Source organism: Buteo buteo, chromosome 3, assembly GCF_964188355.1.
Source record: "Buteo buteo chromosome 3, bButBut1.hap1.1, whole genome shotgun sequence".
Lineage (NCBI taxonomy): Eukaryota > Metazoa > Chordata > Aves > Accipitriformes > Accipitridae > Buteo > Buteo buteo.
Window position 1 is genome coordinate 70055494 of NC_134173.1, and position 17109 is coordinate 70072602.

General features: G+C 45.5%; 1 protein-coding gene across 1 annotated transcript in view; it reads left to right on the plus strand.

Annotated features, from left to right (window-relative positions):
* The first annotated feature begins 1940 nt into the window (after nucleotides 1-1940).
* CCN4 (cellular communication network factor 4) overlaps nucleotides 1941-17109 on the plus strand; it is a 35247-nt gene continuing 20078 nt past the window's right edge. The window contains exon 1 of the mRNA XM_075023994.1: nucleotides 1941-2211. Coding sequence (XP_074880095.1) covers nucleotides 2164-2211 — 48 coding nt within the window. The 5' untranslated portion in view covers nucleotides 1941-2163. The remainder of the gene's footprint in view (nucleotides 2212-17109) is intronic.

Genomic DNA, 17109 nt, shown 5'->3' on the forward strand with positions numbered 1-17109 from the left:
CATTTGCAAAGCTGCTTTTGCTAGGACTGCTAGCATGGCCCCTTCAACTTCAAGCCAGCAAGCATGACTTGTACGAGGTATTAGCCACCTCCTTTACATCTGAGCCTATTACCCTAGGCTAATCCATCTAGTTTCACCTCTTTTTTAAGAGACCATCTCACCTAAGTCAGAGGAAATGCACTCTCAAAATGCTCCTTTCACTTCACAGAGTGTTTGGGAATTTGGACCCCAAAGTCAGGTCCAGAGTGGTAGCCACACGCAGATGAACACCACCCAGGTGACGTGAAGATAGCAGGCTGCTTTCTAGATTCCTCAGCAGAGAAAGAGAGTGCCTGTGCCCGAGTATTGCTGGTGTACGAGGAAGAATGTGTGCTGGTGACAGAGAGGGGGGAGAGAGAAATATTGAAATAGAGAGAGGTGGGATGAATGAACAGAGGGGGACGTGAGGAAAGGGAGGGAAGGATACAGAGGAAGGAGCACAGAAACAGCCCTGGAGGAACCTGACAGAAAATATAATCCCCAAACTGGTCTTCAGGGTGGTACGTCCTGGGAAGGGGCTGTGGCAGGGGTGAAGGTGCTGGAGGAGGAGGACAGAAGGCGGCACTTCGTCCGCTTTGCAGCCAAGCTCTGGCTGAGTCCTTTCCCAGGGCAGCTGGGTGTCCGGACTGTCACACAAAAAGTCTGGTCCAGCCGGTGTAAAACCATTAAACCACCCATGTCACGTCACACAGCACAAAGGGATGAAAGTCGCTGCAAGAATATGTGTTACTGGAGTACAGCTTCCTTTCTGTCCCCTCCCCAGCTGCCGTCAGCCGCAGCCGCGAGTGTTCGGCTGTGCCGGGTCCGGGGAGCAAACCCCACCGCAGCACCAGCTCCCCTGGAGGGCTGGGATGGCTGTTGGGGGGCTGGGGCTGGAACACCCCAACCTGACCCAGCACACCCGAGTCACGGGAGGTAGCCAAGGCTGAGCACAGGTTGAGGTCCCATCTCAGTTCTAGTTTGGCCATTAGAGTGTTCACCCACCCATCACTGCGCAGCCTGCTACATCAAGCAAGAGGGCTTGCCTACTTTTAAATTTACCTGGACACCTCATTTAGCCCATGCTTCAACTCTCCCTTGGGTTTAAGACTTGTAAAGCTGTTTAATAGGATTTTTCTTCCTTTTGTAAGCACTCATTTTCCTTATACTATTCTATTTCAGTTTAAGGATGAAAGAGACTTTAAATTCTTTCCAATTCAGATTTCAAAGGGTGAGGGAAAATACTGTGCATGTGCCTAGGTAAAAGGAGAAAAACACATCAGACGTGACCCAGCTAAAATCAGGGTATACATTAACAGGGATACAGGTGATCAGCGGGTTTAGCTCTGCTCAGGGTGGGGTTTGCACTCCTATGTACCTGGGCAATATTTGTTATGCCCACTACTGGGACAGGGTAGAAATATAACTGGGCCCAGGAGCTGATGCATACTGTGATACACTCCAGAAAATCACAGAAGGTATGTGTAACATGGCAGGGGATAGTATGTCCTTCCTTTTGTTTCCCATGTGGGTTGCTCTGTAAAGAGGGGCGTCCCAAGGGAGCTGGCAGACTGCCTGCCACGGGGTGCACTCGCAGGACAAACATCCTCCCGCAATTCAAATGAAGCCACCCTTTTTAAAAGATTAAATAAATCAAACATCTGTGCGTATTCGTACACATGTCAGGTCATTAATCACGATCAGTAAAGCCAGATCAAACGTTTCTTGGCGTGCTGGCTAAGTTGCAAGAGTCTGAATGCCATGAGCAACACGAGAGGTACGCTCTGAGCATTTCTGTGCTGTGCTAAGATCGAAGGGCGATGGACCACAGCGCTGCAGCTTTCCCTTTAAGAGCCCTTTGGCTAACAGCGATACACTGAAATGCAGGAGGTGGGACAACACCACACACAAAAATGAAGAAGTGAAGGCAGGAAAAGTTTCTCCAGAGGAAAAATGCAGGGCTTGTCCTTCACCCTGACGTCAGATCTGTCTTTAATAAAATCCCCAAAGAGCCAAGAGAAAAAGGCAGAGTGCCTAGGCTAGGTTGCCAGTTGAGGATTGCTCTGCGTTCCCCAAAGTGGTGTTTTTGTTCAAAACGGCTCTAAATCTGGGTTCAATCAATGTATTTAATCCCGGCTTCCAGGGATGAGGTGGCTTTTGCCCTGGATTCTAGCAACAAGCAGCATTTTGCAGGTGAGTTGGGAAACTGCAGGAGCGACTCGTCTTCTGCAAACACACTTGGGGTTAGTGCACGGTGGGCTGGGAGAGCCGAATGCCATGCGTGCGGGAAGGTGGGCACTGGTAAGTTTTGGGGAGGTGGGAGATGTGAGAGCGAGGAGGGAAAGATGAGCTGTGGAGGGAAAGAGAAAGGGAAAGGAAAGGAAAGGAAAGGAAAGGAAAGGAAAGGAAAGGAAAGGAAAGGAAAGGAAAGGAAAGGAAAGGAAAGGAAAGGAAAGGAAAGGAAAGGAAAGGAAAGGAAAGGGAAAAGGAAAAGGGAAAAGGGAAAAAGGAAAGGGTGCAGAAGTGTCTCTGAGTTAAGTCCACCCCTGCACAGCATCCAGGTGGGTCTGCACAGAAAACTGCAGTGTGGGGTGGTGTTTGTTTGGGTTTTTTTCCCCCTTTTTTCTTCTTTTCCTTTTTTTTTTCTTTTCCTTTTATTGCCGCTATTTGCATTGCGGAGCAAAAGAAGGAGGCAAAGCTGACCCCTTCCTGCCCGAAGTAGCCAGGGTGAGGCTGCGAGGGCAGCAGCTTGGAGGGGAAAGCGGGCCGGGACCGAAGCAGTCCCGGGGCCGGGACCGGAGCAGGGGAAGGGGCCGGGAGCCGGGCGGTGCCGCCGGCCGCTCCCCCCAGGTGTGCGGCTGCCGGCGCTGCCTGCGGCCGGCGGCGGAGGAGGGTTTTCTTTCCCTCTCTCCCCATCTCTTGTAGCTGCCCGGTCCACGCAGGCAGTAGCTGCTTTCCTTCCCCTCCTCTTTGGCAAAACCTGGGTGGAAAAGCCGCTCGTTTCAGAAGGTGTTTGAGTTTTGCTTTTCTTTTTTTTTTCTTTTTTTTTTTTCTTTTTTTTTCTTTTTTTTTTCTTTTTTTTTCTTTTTTTTTTTTTTCCCCGGTGCGTGCTTGTGGCTGGCATAGAGAGCGAGCCGGCTGTGGAGAGCTGTTGAAAGGTGTTTTTTAGGATGGTGACGGTCGCGGCAGGGAGGCAGGGGGTGCGGGGAGCTCCTGTCCCCACCCGGAGAACGACCCGCGATGTCCCTCATCATCTTCCCCACGCCCGGAGGCAACTCTCGGGGAGCCCTGGAGCACCCCAAAAGAGAGGTGGATCCTAGGGAACCCTTTGGGGTACCCAGCTTGAGGCTGGGGCATTCCCTGAGCCACACACGTGAGAAGCTGTGTCTGAGCATCGCTGCTGCTTGAAGGGGGGGTAATGTCAGCAGCTTTGCACGGGGAAGGGGGGGGTTTTGCTTTGCAGGGCTGCTGTGGCATCAGGGGTTGGCTTGTGTGTTGCGAGGTAAAGCGAGGCTTTAAGGCAAGAAAGTAGCACGCGTGGTGTGGTGTGGTACGCCAGACGCACCTGCGTGAAGGCAGATGGCAAAGCGATAAGTCCTGCTTGAATGTGGAGATGGACTGATAGTGGTGGCTCTTCTAGGGAAAAAATACAGCGCAAAACAAAACACAAAACTAACAACAAACAAACAAAATGAAGCTCTTGGGCTTTCTGAGGTAAGCTGATTCTTACCTTGGTTGATTTTTGTTGAGCAAGGAAAAAATCTCACTGAGGGAGGACCCCCCCAACAGTGTTACTAAAGGAGATCTGTGTGAGCCTTGTAAATTTTACAGCGGTTGTCCTGGGTTCCCTTAATATCAAGGATGTTTGTAAAAAAAAGCTGCTGTAGCATGAAAGTATGTGTGAGTGCATGCAGACACATGTGCCTGCTGGGGGGGGTGAGTAAGTGAGTGCAATCCAACTACTGCTGGCAGCAAGTTTGGTCTAAAGAGTATCTCAAAAAGAGTTTGAAACAGTATCAAAAATCGCCTAAAAAGAGTCCTGGGTCTCAACTGTTTCAATTCTAGCTCTCCATTGAATGGAGCAGGTGAAGCTGTGTCTCTCTGGAGCATGCCAGGGGCACTATTACCTCCCAAACATACCCATGGAGTTGGACCTTGGAAGGGTGTGTTTAGAAACCATTGAGTAGGGATGATTTCCCCCTGTAATGACGTGGCTTTCTGTGGGTCTTCTCCACACCAGAACTAGGATGTGACAGGGGGTTGGTAGGCTGAGGAAGGGCAGATTTCTGTCTGGTGTACACAAGGGAGTGAGGGAATGGGGATGAAAAGAATGATAGCATGGAGGGATGAGAGGGGTTGGGGAAAGCAACTAGCAGGGAGTTTTAGTCTATGTAATATTTAAAGGACTTTTGGGAGAAGAGCAGGCTTGGTTTGGTCTGCTTAAGGGAAGGATGTCTGAAGGAGCAAGGGATATTGCAAATGGTATAGGATATTGTGAATATTTAGCTGGCAAGGCCACCTTGCTCATTAGCCATATCTTAGCTAAGTCACGCAGGTCATAACAGATGAGTGCTGGTAAAGCTCTGACACCTCCCCACCTCTTTGTCTATTGTGTCGCGTCTTTGGTGGCATCAACACAACAGTAATAAAGATCTTTCCAATACTGCAGAGACATTCATGGAGTGTTTGGCATCAGGCAGGTCGCTGTGCAGAGGCAAAGCCCCGTGGCCTCCCTGGGGACTTTTCACTCTTCACTTATATGAGGAAATATGGACAGAAAAAGATTCTCCACAGGGAAAGAGGAGGGTTGACTATCTGGAATATAACTGGACTATATATACCCATTCCAGGGAGAAAGACAGAGGAGTTAATATGGGAAGGTCAAACAGGTCTCAAAGGGCATTTCAGAAGGCAGCTATCAGATTCTGCAGCAGTGCTCCCCGTCCCCCAGTACTGTGTTAAGCTACAGGCAGTTACTGAGTTCTTAAACAGTTTTATCAACAGAGTTTTATTAGGGCATAACTGCACAGGCGATGGGCTTGGGAAAAGAAAAATAGCTGAGCATAGCTGGAATTGCAGGCATAATTTTTCAAACATTTCTTAAAATATTTTTTTTTCATAGATATAAGGGCAGAGACCATGGGAGCTCAAGTCCCGTCAACTAGGCTGAGATTCCTCAGTGCCTGAGTCATTTCTGCAGCAAGGACTTTAAGGCTGGATGTGTTGGCCCCTTTCGGTGCTGCACATTGAGGAATCAGAGCCAGGATCTTCAGCCTCTAGTCCAGATGACTCAGTAGATAAAAGACCCCTTGTTCAGTTTGGACTAAATGTCCCAAACCAGGGTGATGATCAGAAATGCAGTTCTGCACTTTGTAGAAAATTAGTAAAGGAGATTATACAGGAGGAACAGCATTGGAGGTTTCTAAAACATTTGAAGTGGAGAAATAGGTGGTGTGTGGATCTAAAAATCTAAAATAAATTTTAAAAAAGGTGAATGCAAACCTGCAGACTTTTCCTTTAATGGTGCTGGTAAGCAGCAGGTCAAATAGAAAAGAATGGTGTTGCTCTTCATCGTATCAACTAGTAGGCAGGTACTGAAACTTTTATTTGATGTGATGGCAGTCATGGCACACAAACACCAGGCTTTTGGCTTTGGTGCATTTGAGGGAGGAGAGAGATATTCAAAGATGGTTTTATATAGGCACCATCTCCTTTGTGAGCATTGATTTCACTGGATAGTCACTGATAATGACCCAAACTCAGGGCTGCCCCAGGCTGTGTGGAAAGTGGTTTGAGAACCATAATGCGTGGTTTTTCCTTCTCCTTTTTATAAGATTTATTGGCACATATGTGAGGCCAAGAATTTCATTTGTAAAATGTTTAGATTTGGTGGCAGGAAAAAATTATTACATTTCTTTGGGCTCTTCCAGGCAAAACCACATTCTGACCAAACATGAACCAAAGAAAAAAAAAAAAAGAAAAGAAAAAGCTATGGATTGATTTATTAATTTATGTATTTGCTTTGCTAGCAGCTCATATGTAGTCTAATGCTAAAGGTTCCAGACACCTTTATTCTTGCCTGCAAAAATCCCATGGCTCTCCAGGGCAGGTGGGCTGAGGTTTGTCCATTGAGTGCTTCTTAATGGAAGACTCCAGGCTTGCAACATGGATAATGATGCATAGATAAACTTAGGCAGAATAGATTCAAAGTTGACGTGTCTTGTCCCTCTAACCTTCCCACCATTCCCTGTTGCTTGACAGCATCTGGTTGCCAGAGACAGGTTTGATACACTTCTCTTTAGAAGGACTCCTATCCTACACTTCCATAAATTGTAGATGTCAATTAAAATTACACTGGTTATAGCAGCTGAAGATTCAGCTATGCAAATGACTATCTCGTGGCTCGAAGCTGGTAGATATAATCCCCGTAGACATGGCTGCATCATACATGGGGCTTTCCCAAAGCTGATCTTCCATTTGGCAGTGCCCCCCCTCACAAATCCACTTGCAGAATGGAATCATTGCCAAGGCAACATCCTGAAGGTAGCACTGAATGTGCTTCACGTGGATCAGAGGTCCAGACCCAAGTCTGTTTCTGATGAAGATGCCTCCTAAATACACAAACACACAGAGTTTTTGCTGAGAGCAGTAGGCTTTTATGCATTTTTCTTCATAACTTCTCCTGTCAGTGTCTGAATTTGCTTTGATAGCCATCAGCTGCCAGTGTGCAACAGTGTCTTTGCCAACCCACCTCTCAGTTGTGCCACTGCCTGTTTGTGTCCTCTCGGGCAGGTCCTGTCCCCATTCCACACTGCAGCAGTCCTGCCTGCAGGGCGAGTACTTTGCTAGTGGGGCTTCTCCAGGGAAAGGCGCTAGTTAAAATGATAACTGTGGGGTTTAGCAAAAGGAAGAGCTTTACATGATGATACTGGGAGTCTGTCCATTGAAAGGCTCATGCATCTTTAACTTCTCCTGCCTTCCCCAGGTGCTATGAAAAGGCACCAGTTAAAAATTTCAGAAGTCCTCCACACCCTCATGGGACATTTGACTTCTTTCCTCAGAAGCTCTAGACTCCCACATTGGGATGGTAAGAGTTGCTTTAGCATCTTTCCAGTGTTCAGCTTACTGAGAACTGCTCTTTTTGGATGGCTTCAATGTCCCAGCAGGGTCCTGAGCATTCTTGTCTGGACAGCCTTGGCTCTCATGCACAAGTGGAAATGAAGCTGTTTTAAACAAAAAGAAATAGTATCATGTATGTGAACATTGGCAGCTGTGGCCTGGCAAAAGCTGAACGCCCACAGCTTCAGCTGAAGATACGTTTGAGTATCAAGCCTGACAGCATCTCTTGTTGTGGACCAGAGAGCAGGGTAAGGTTTCTTCACTGTTTCAGACTTAAGTTTGTCACCAGGAGGTGCAGGTAGGCAGGCACCCTGGATTAAGATATTCCCCCTTTGCTTTCTCATAATACAGCTCAACAATCCCCATTCTTAGGTGCTTATGTAAAAAGTAGAATTTTCTGTTCCTATTAAATAGAAACTTTGACTGACGGCTGACAACTTGGCAGTGATGGGCCCAAATGAAGTCTATCCATTTGTTTTCTTTCTGTGTTCTGATGTTCACCAAGAACTCAGACCCAGTTTCTTGGTCTGGGCTTAAAGTACCCAATTTCCCCCTCACTCCCTCTTCCAAGTTTTGTCCCACCCAGGGTCTCCTGAGATGAGTTACCTTCAGCCTCCCATTGCTGCAGGTTGGCAAGGGGATTACAGGGCTTTCTTTTTACAGATGTGTTCCTGGGTCAAGGGACTCTGATTCTGCTGCTTTAGAAGCCCTATGCAGATGTTCTCCAGTGGTGCTCTGGGTTTCCTAGCTGTGGGTGAGGATCACTGGTTCTCCTGCACCTTGGTGGTCTCCCAGCTCTGCGAGGTACCTCCACTGGTGCCTCTGTTATTTATTGCATCCATACTGAAACCTTATGTGTTTCCCTCTTGGCTGCTGCTGATTCTGGCATCCTGGGTGAAGCTTCTGGAGTCCTCTTAATCCCTTGTGCCTTCTAATAGACTGCTACTGGGCTTTAACTTGTAATCCTTACATCTGAGCTAGGTGTGGGAAAGCAGAAGGGAGAAAAGGCATTTTTACCTCTGTGGGTGCCAACAGCTGGCTCTGCTCTACAAGTAATTCTTCTTGTGGATGGGGAAGGAAAGGAGAGCCTTTAGGCCGAAACAGCTGTGAAAGAAGATAAAACTTAAGCTAAGCTTTGCAGCACAACTTGAATAATGAATTTCTAATACTTGGGCTTGTAATGCATTCCAGGACTGTGTGGTCATCTCTGTGTTCCTCTTCTCTTTCTCAATAGCTCCCACGTTGTTCTGTTTTATTAGTCTGGTTCTGTCATTCTACTTAACCTATAAAGCAAATGAGAGATGAGCAAGCTGGAAGGCCAAGTTTCATGAACTCCAGGATGGCGTGCAATGAGCCTAAAGGGAAACCTGAGAGGTATTTGAAGAAATAACTGTGAGCTTATGCATCATCCATGGAGGGTTGTGAGTCACCTGGATCCTGATGTTGCTGGACATGTGTGCAGTTAGGTCTTTACTGTCATGGAGAAATTCCAGCCCTGCACAAGGACCTTCTCCTAAGAGCTTGCCTTGCCGATTTGGAAGAAGTTATAAGAAAAAATGTCTCCTGCTTGGTAATGGGGCAGCATAGCAAGGTCACTTGGTCCAGCATTTCATTGACACTCGGATGAACAGAACTCAGAATACCTGTAATGCTTTGGCTGCTTTTATGCCTTTTTCTTAGAGCTGAAACAAACTCCTCCTACTCAGCTTAAGGTGAACCTGTCCTTTCCCTTCCTAGCATACTGAAATCACCTCCAGTGAAAGGCTTCCAGGTGGATATGAAGCATTGGCTTTATCATTACATCTCTAGCATGCAGCTGTCTAGCTTGAGTGAGTTAGTAGCTACATTAGATTTAGAAACATGGAACTACTATATGTAGAGTCTGTATATAATGGAAAGAAGACAGTAAAGTCAGTAGTAGTAAGCAATTTGTAATTCTCTACAATACCTGACACAAAACTTGCTACGTGTCACCAAGAGCAGCATAACCCACATAGACTTAACAACTTTGACCAAAATTGCTCTGGATGACTCAGGGATTTTTTTTTTTTTTTAATTTCTTTTAGAAGTCAGCAATTTTTTTAGCTACGTGTGCATGGTAGCACTTTCCCCTTTCAAGAATTTATGAATGCAACTCAAACTTTAATTTCTGAGTGGTTTAAAAGTTTCGATTCCTTTCCATGCTCTAGCAGCTTTCCAGACTACCATCCTGCTTTCATTTTTGGTGTTTTCTTACTGAAGATTTTTGAGTAACAAGAGACAGCAAGATGAGTGGGGGATTGTTTCTTTCTTTTGCTGAAGTTTCCTCATCTCCATATACATATGCTTGGCCTGTGACAGGATGATTATACAGAAAAGAAAGGAGCATGGCTTCACTGAAACCCAGTTTGGTGCCTTTTGGGGACAACACTAATCATATGAGGCAGTGACTCTGGTGAATTTGTTTCATTCCATGAAGGGGCCAGACATCTTGCACTGGGCAGACAACTTATGAACCAGCTCTCTGCAGAGACTGCTAACTTCCCCAAAAAGTGCCATCACTATCATAAAGCATTTCCTGACTATGCTCTAAACACTTGTGTCATTGTTACTGCCGTGCCTGATAAATGATATCCTTGGCATTCTCACATTTGTGGTGCAAGATGCCACTCTGCATCTGTGTTCTTTGGACTTGTGGATCCTCCTTTCTGGGTTTTAAAGTCCACCAAAATATTCCTGGATGTGTATGATAACCAAGCAGGCTATAGGTCACATTCATGATGACCAGCTTATATCTACCATGAGAGAGGGAACCTTCTGTATCTGGGCTGACAAGAAGGCAGAGATATCAAAATCCATATGAGGAAAATTAAGCACTCCTCTGAGTGGCTGGCACATGTATTTGGCTGCCTGCAGGCTACTAATTCCCTGGTTTTAGAGTAACAGCTGGGTCATTTTAGCTGTTTAGCAAGGAAGGACCAAACCACAAAAACTGCAGCCAGTGCTGAGAATCTGCAAGTGGATTACACTATAAAACTCTTTGGTTACATTTTTATGAGGAAAAAAGGGTGGAAAATTAATTAGGAAAATATCCAGGTTCCATTAACTAGCTTGGCCATTCAGCAGGTGATTTATTTATAAGCACTGCTGGCAGTATTGCCTGCTGGATCTTGGCCTTGGAGGACGAGGTCATACCCACAGCATCTGTGTGTGGGCTGATATACATTGGTGCAAGAGAATGAGGGCAAATTTCGTTGGCTTCTTTCTGTGAGTTTTTCTTCCACATTTGACCCTAGGTATTGCAGTTACTGTAGTTAAATATATAACGACATCCCTGCTATTTAACAGTGCAGTTCATTTATGGAGAGCATTCACTATTTATTTTCACTGTTTTATTAGAGTGCCAAGTGTACATTTTTAAAATTACATTTAAAAAATACATACGGGTCAAAGAAGCTGCAAGGTGATGTCTATGAGGTAGTGGATTTCTGGAGGTCACTTGACTTATTTTCCTATATTTTACATCAAAACCTGTACTAAGCTTCCTCAGTGCCCTGGGGTTCCCCAAAGAGGTGGTACGATTGCGCTTGTGCAGGCTGGTGAATTCCTCGCCCGCCAAAGCTGCCCGGGTGTGGGTGAGCTCCTGAGCTTGTGGCGGAACGATGCATTACGTGCCTGGTTTCAGGCTCAGATAAGATGCTTCTGCTTCATTTAGATGATACGCTTAATTCTGTGTGATTTACATGTACATACATATAATACACATATGCATATACCCACATCCCCCCTGTATTTTTATGTTTTGTGTCAGTTATTCCATGTGTCATATAGACAGTCTGTTTGCACGCAAGGAGGTGTTTGTGTCATATTTTTGACTCTTTCTGCGTCCCCCCCAGCAATATTAAAATGCTTTCCAGAATATCATCTGGGAGGCTGGAGTATTTGATTAGAGGAATAAATGGATATTGCGGCAGCACAGTTGAGATCCCTTTAAAACCTCTGCATCCTCCATAACTGTACCATTTAGTAGAAGAACAATTAAAGAATTGCATTTGTCTCTTTCCCATGTGACTATATGACCATAAAGGTGTTGAGCCTAGTTTTATTGTTCACCCCGTAAAACACAGGGGAAGCTTTCTTAGAAAAACTGCCTTTACAACGGGAGCTGTGCGGATATAAATATTTTGGCTTAACACCTCCCTCCCCATACGCTTCCCAAATGTGGTTTTTCTGGCACAAATCGTGTCTGTGGAGCAGCCTTGGCCCAGGGGGATGCTCGGAAGAAGCAGGGTGCTGTGCAAAGCTGCTGGGGAGGAACCACAGTCTTCTCATTTGTGCACCAACACTGCCCTCGCGTGTCAGGGAACTGGGTGGCCAAACCTGTGCCTGCGTGGAGGCTCTGGGCACAGCTCCTGCTCCTGCTTGCCATGCTGTGGGCTACAGGCAGCCAACACCAGTTATTCGGAGACATGCAAAAATGTCAGTACCCATACAATTAGAAATTCATCTCTAGCCTTCTGGAGACAAAAGACATAGCTGGGGTCCTGCTCTATGTGTGAAAGCAGCGGCGTTAACTGCTGAAGGGCTGGGATGTTGCAACTTTGCAGCTTGCGGTTGTTTAGGATGGGGATGTGGTAGCATTTGCACGGTGTGTTTTTTGGGAGGCATGTAGGTGCTGATGGGCATGAAGTCTAAGCAACTTTCTCCGTGTGACCTGTCAAAGCGCTTCAGTGCCAGGGTGCAGGAGTCCCCATGTGAGTGGGTTGTGTAGAGCTGCAGCAATACCCTGGCCTGAGCAAGGTTTTTGTATTGGTTTGTTTATTTATTTACTTACTTATTTTATGCCATTCATGGTGTCAGCAGGTCTGTGGATCAGAAACGGGAGTTTTGTCACCTGGGTGGTTTAGACCTGGGCCCCAGCAGGTATCATAGCTGCATGCAAGCAAGAGTGGATCAAGTGTGAAAGACCCATTTCATCACTTTGCACGGATGAATCAAGTTATAAACTGCTGATCACCACTGATTTTCTGGATTTGAAGGTATTGGAGAGGTGAAAGAGTCTTTCCCTTTTGCAGGCATCAGATGCATCTGGTGGTCAAAAGTTAAAACACTAAGCAACTGACTTTGCTGAACTGACAGCATCTGAGAGTCAGCTCAGTGGAACAAGTTCTTTTTTGCATCCAGTAAGAACTAAACAACTTAGGTTTTTAGCTGTGTGTAGGAGGAGGGATCATGGTATGGTTACAGTGTAGGAACAAGAAATCTAACTGCTATTTTTGGCTCTGCCACAGACATCCTGTCTGCCTTTGGGACAGTCACTTCATTTCTTGGCCCCAGATTAAACCAGGGTTATTCAATAGTTTCATCCTCGTGAAAGATGCTGCTTTCCACCATGAGCAATCCCTCCTAGGAGCAGAATGTCACATGCTCTGCTTGCTCTTGCAAGTGCCATGTGTGCATTCCCATCCGAAAACCTGATACCTCCAAGTATATCAGCCTTCACATTTACCGCTTGCACCAGTTATTTTAGGTTCATCCTCTGGCATTTTTTTTTTACCAAAGCCCTGAATTTCAGTTCTGTTTCCACTGACTTCAGGGGCAGGAGGATTCATTCTCCAGCACAATACATACTTTTCCTGTCCTAATAACTTCACTCCTTTGCTTTTTTCTTCATTAATTTATGCCAGGAGGTGTTATCATTTCCTTGCTTGTAGTTTCCACTGTGTTTATTTCAAAACTAATGGTTTTGTCCCCAAAGTCTTGTAAAAACCAAGGGCAAATCTACTGGCCCTTCTCTTTTTTCTTCCTTCCCCATTTGCAATGTGTCAGCTTTTGTTGGGGGTGGGAGGGAAGGTACAGATGCTTTTGGGGGCTTTCTCTTGCATATTAAAACAGGATCTGAGCTTCCAGCATGTCTGGAATAATGTCTGTAATGCAGAGCCCAGGCTGGCTTGAGAGCTGGCTCTGATCTCTTCTGAGTCCCCCTCCTTCCCATAGCCGGAGTTTAGTCTTTTTGCTGGTTTTGGGCCAGTTCTTCAGGAACAGCTTGTTCCCCCTCTTCAGGGACTCATCACCTACTCCTCCTCCTTTTTCATAGCACGTGGGACAAGATGCTGTCCGTAGCTATCACTCTGCTGACTGCTGCCCTGTAGCAGTTCTCGCTAGAAAACCAAATGCCCCTTAGAAAAGTTGTTTGGATCAGCCGATCTCTCAAGCCTCGCATGGGAGACTTACATGGGTGGTCTTTTCTCCAAGCTCCCCTTGGCTGCGTCTCCCTGCGATCCTGCTGGCTCCTCATCCCTGATGCTCTGCTCAGCTGCTGCTATGGGCAGCTAAAACACAGGTGAGAGGACCCCATGTTGTTATCCTGTCAGAATCAAGGACATGCTGTTTCTCGGGGCTAGAGCTTGGGGCTGGCCAAAGCAGTTAAACCAAGACTGGTGACTCGGTTGCCCATGCACTCACAGCCTCAGGTGGTCTCCTCTTCATATGGGGCTCCAGAGCAGGAGACGGGCAAATACCTGCTGCAAAACTGTGTTGCAATGCAATGGCCCTCAGCTTACATGAGGGCTTAACCAAATTTATCCAAGTCTTGCAAGCCAAATATCCTGGGCCAAGCCCTGCTGATTTTCAGGAAGGGAAAGAATTATGTTCCTAGCCATGAGCTAGCAGCCAAAAGAAGGATCCTTCCCATGCCAGGTCTGTAACATTTTAAATGGGGCACTCCGTGGAAATCCAGACCAACGCAGAAAATGTAGAGAAATTGTCCATGACAAGGTAAGGGAACTTGATGACTGTGAGAGAACATCAAGGTGAATATTTTTAATCTGAATTCAGGGTTTTTTTTAAAGAATGCTATCAAACAGCCAAACTATTAAAAACAAACTCCTCTTAAATTCAGAACTGGAGAGAAGATCTTGGAGCATCTGTGGGTGGTAACTTCTGCATGAACCCCAGTTCAGTGCTGAAGAAGCATTGTTTTGGAACAAAACCATTCTTTTATTCCCTTCTCACTAATGTTGAATAAATCTATATAAGGTATTTGAATAGTAGTCATTCTGAATTATCTTAAAGTTAAGAGTGTACTTGCTGCCTCCTAGGAGTTGCCCTGGCTTTTCAGCCTCTGTCTGTGGAAAGCCCCAGTGCTTTTTTGTATCTTTTAATCTCATAATTTTTTGTGATCATCTTATTTCCTTTTAATGCTATTAAAGCTTAAGTGAGGTACACTTCCTACAGTTTTCACTCTTTTTTTTGCCAAACTGCTACCTATATGGATCATCTGATGCTATTAAGATCTACTGAATGAAGTGATAAAACAACATTTACCCTGAATTGGGTAATTACCTGAAAAAAACCCAGGATATGGATCTAAATCACTCTTAAGGATGAAAAATAAGACAAAAACATAGTGGAGTGAACGTAAACCCCAGGCATCCTCTTCTGAAAAGCCACTAAAAAAGCAGGCAGTATCTGTTCCTTTCTGGTTTGGGTAGTTAATGGTTGTGGGCTCTGTGAACATGGGGTGTGAGACCCTGGTCCCCAAGGATCAGCTCTAAACTCCCCTCAACCACAGTGCAGTTTGTAACAGGCTTGAAATTATTAGTTGTTGGCTTAAAAAAATGAGTGTATTTGGAAAAAAATGTTGTTCCTCCTCATTTTACATCAGTCTTATTGTAAAAGGTTTGCTTGTTTGTGTTTCTGTGTTTTGTTTTTCTGTAGGAAGGATACCCCAAGTACCACGTGAGTAACAAAAGTCACATTTTTTTGCTCACTTTCTGATAAAGCTAAACTCATTCCTGCCTTTTTCTACTGTTCTGATGAGCTAGAGGGGTTTCAGACAATGAACGTTGTCCCAGGCTTACACAGTACATTAACAGATAGTTTCTGTAACAGAAGCAGAGCAGGAGGAAAAAAAGAAAAGCCCTTGTGTGTTACTGTTGAAATGCTGAATTCAACTGTTTTCTTGGAAAGCTAATGGGAGGTCTGTGTAGGGTCAGAAACCTGAGACCAGATCCACACCAGTGTTCTAATAGCTCTATTTTTCTCTACTTTGTGTCTGAATCCAAATTGAAACCAGTGAGACCTGGACACTCCTGAGGTAGTGAGCTTGGCTGAAAAAATGGAGAAATAGGAAATCAGAATTATCATTTCATAGGGTTATTCAGCCTAGGAGAGTAGAGGAGGGAGGAGAAAAGTGGCCTTTGAAAAGTGTATGTTGAGAGATGGACAGTCATGGGAGGTCTGCTCCTCAGTGCCTTCGCTGCTTCTGGCTGAGCTGGACCTTAGGGCCTGGCAGCCATCCTCAAGCCAAGAAATTCCCATTGTGTGAGACTTCCTAGAACCTTGAACAGGCTTTATTTCTTCGTGGTGGCCTGGGAAGTGGATGCTATTGCTGATAAGTGCTGTCCAGCTGCCAGCACCCTGGAGCCTGCTCTCTCCCCTCTCTGTACTTTGTTGCTGCAGAACTTGCACAGTCGTGGTCTTTCTTTTTTTTTTTGTATTAAATCTCAACTGTTAATCTCCTTGGTAGATTTGAGGAAGAAAAGGACAAGTTAAAAAATGCACTTCTGACTCCTGATCCCACTTTCCTGTTGATACAGCTGTGTGTTTCCTACTCAACGGCTCAGCAAACAGACAGTTTAACCCTTCAAATCTTGCAGTTGTGTTGCTTTAGCATCACCGGTTTCTCTCCTTAAAGAAAATTTCCCCTCTTGTCTCTGTCCAGAGCAGCCTTTTTTTTCTTCTCCTTTTTTTTGCACATCCTCACACATTTCACATCCTGTTGTGGTTTAACACTTTATTCAAAAAGAACAGGATTTCCTCTTGCTTTTGGTGAAAACACTTCTATCCTTTGCAAGCCTCAATTTCTGGTGTTGTGTTCATGGAGGAGAAAGTAATTATACCTTCTAAGTTTAATTCGCAGTAATTAAAATCCAATCAATAAATTCACTGGCAAGTGCATCAGCAGAAGGCTGACGTACGAAAATTCTGTAAACTGAATTTTTATTGCGTGAGATGAGAAAGTGTCTACTGGACTTCAGTTTGGGATAAATTACATGCCAAGGGTATTTCAGCCCTTCATACCGGAACAAACTCTTCATCACAACTGTCTCTGTTTTCATTCTGCTGTTGTATGGCTATTTAATTGATGGCATTGGTGGTATCACACCCATTGGTGGGCACCTGGCTGTGGCATCATTAGTGAAACCTCTTTGCTCCTGCTGTGGAGCTACAAGTATATCCAGGCTGAGGAATATGCTGGCTGTCAGATAATCGTTCCTCTTATGTGAACAAAATGGAGAAACCTTGTCTTTTTGCTAAAGTATGGGTTGAAGGTGCTCAGCTATGGTGTCCCCTTGCATTTGAAGTCCTCCAGACACCTCTGAAAGTCATATTCAGCAAAATTCATATGCTACTAGCTGAACACCGATTATTCTATGGGTGAGTGGATAGAAATTTGTTCTTCCCAGGCACGTCACCAGCATAGTCATGGGCCTATAGCCCTTTTGGCATCTCTGGCTTTCCTACCTCTGCCTATCCATCCTGATATCTTCATAGAGGAACTCTCTTGGGATCTCCATTGCCCTCATTCTCTGGCTGCCATCTCTCTTGGTGGCAGCTGCATGTTTCTCCATGGTCTGAGTCGCTCACAATCTTCAGGGTTTGTTTCCTGTAGCAAAAGAAGCATGACCACTCCTGTTCTGCAGACACAGAGAGGCTAAAAGCTGTGTGCAAACAGCAAAGTCATGCCCTAGTCCTTACCTTTAGCAGCCCTAAAGTTAGGAATTTATCTAGACTAGTTATTGAGTCTTTTGTGTAGTCAGTGCAATGATCTCCTCTGATGTCAGCAGAGAGGGGCCCACGGTTTGATCCAGCAGCTGCGAGCGCAGCTAATTGCATGAAGAAGCTGAGGAGAGTGGGGCCTTTTACAAATAATCTCACCAGTGCAGAAGATCCCACTGGTCTACTGAGTGTCTTGCAAATGCGGTAGCT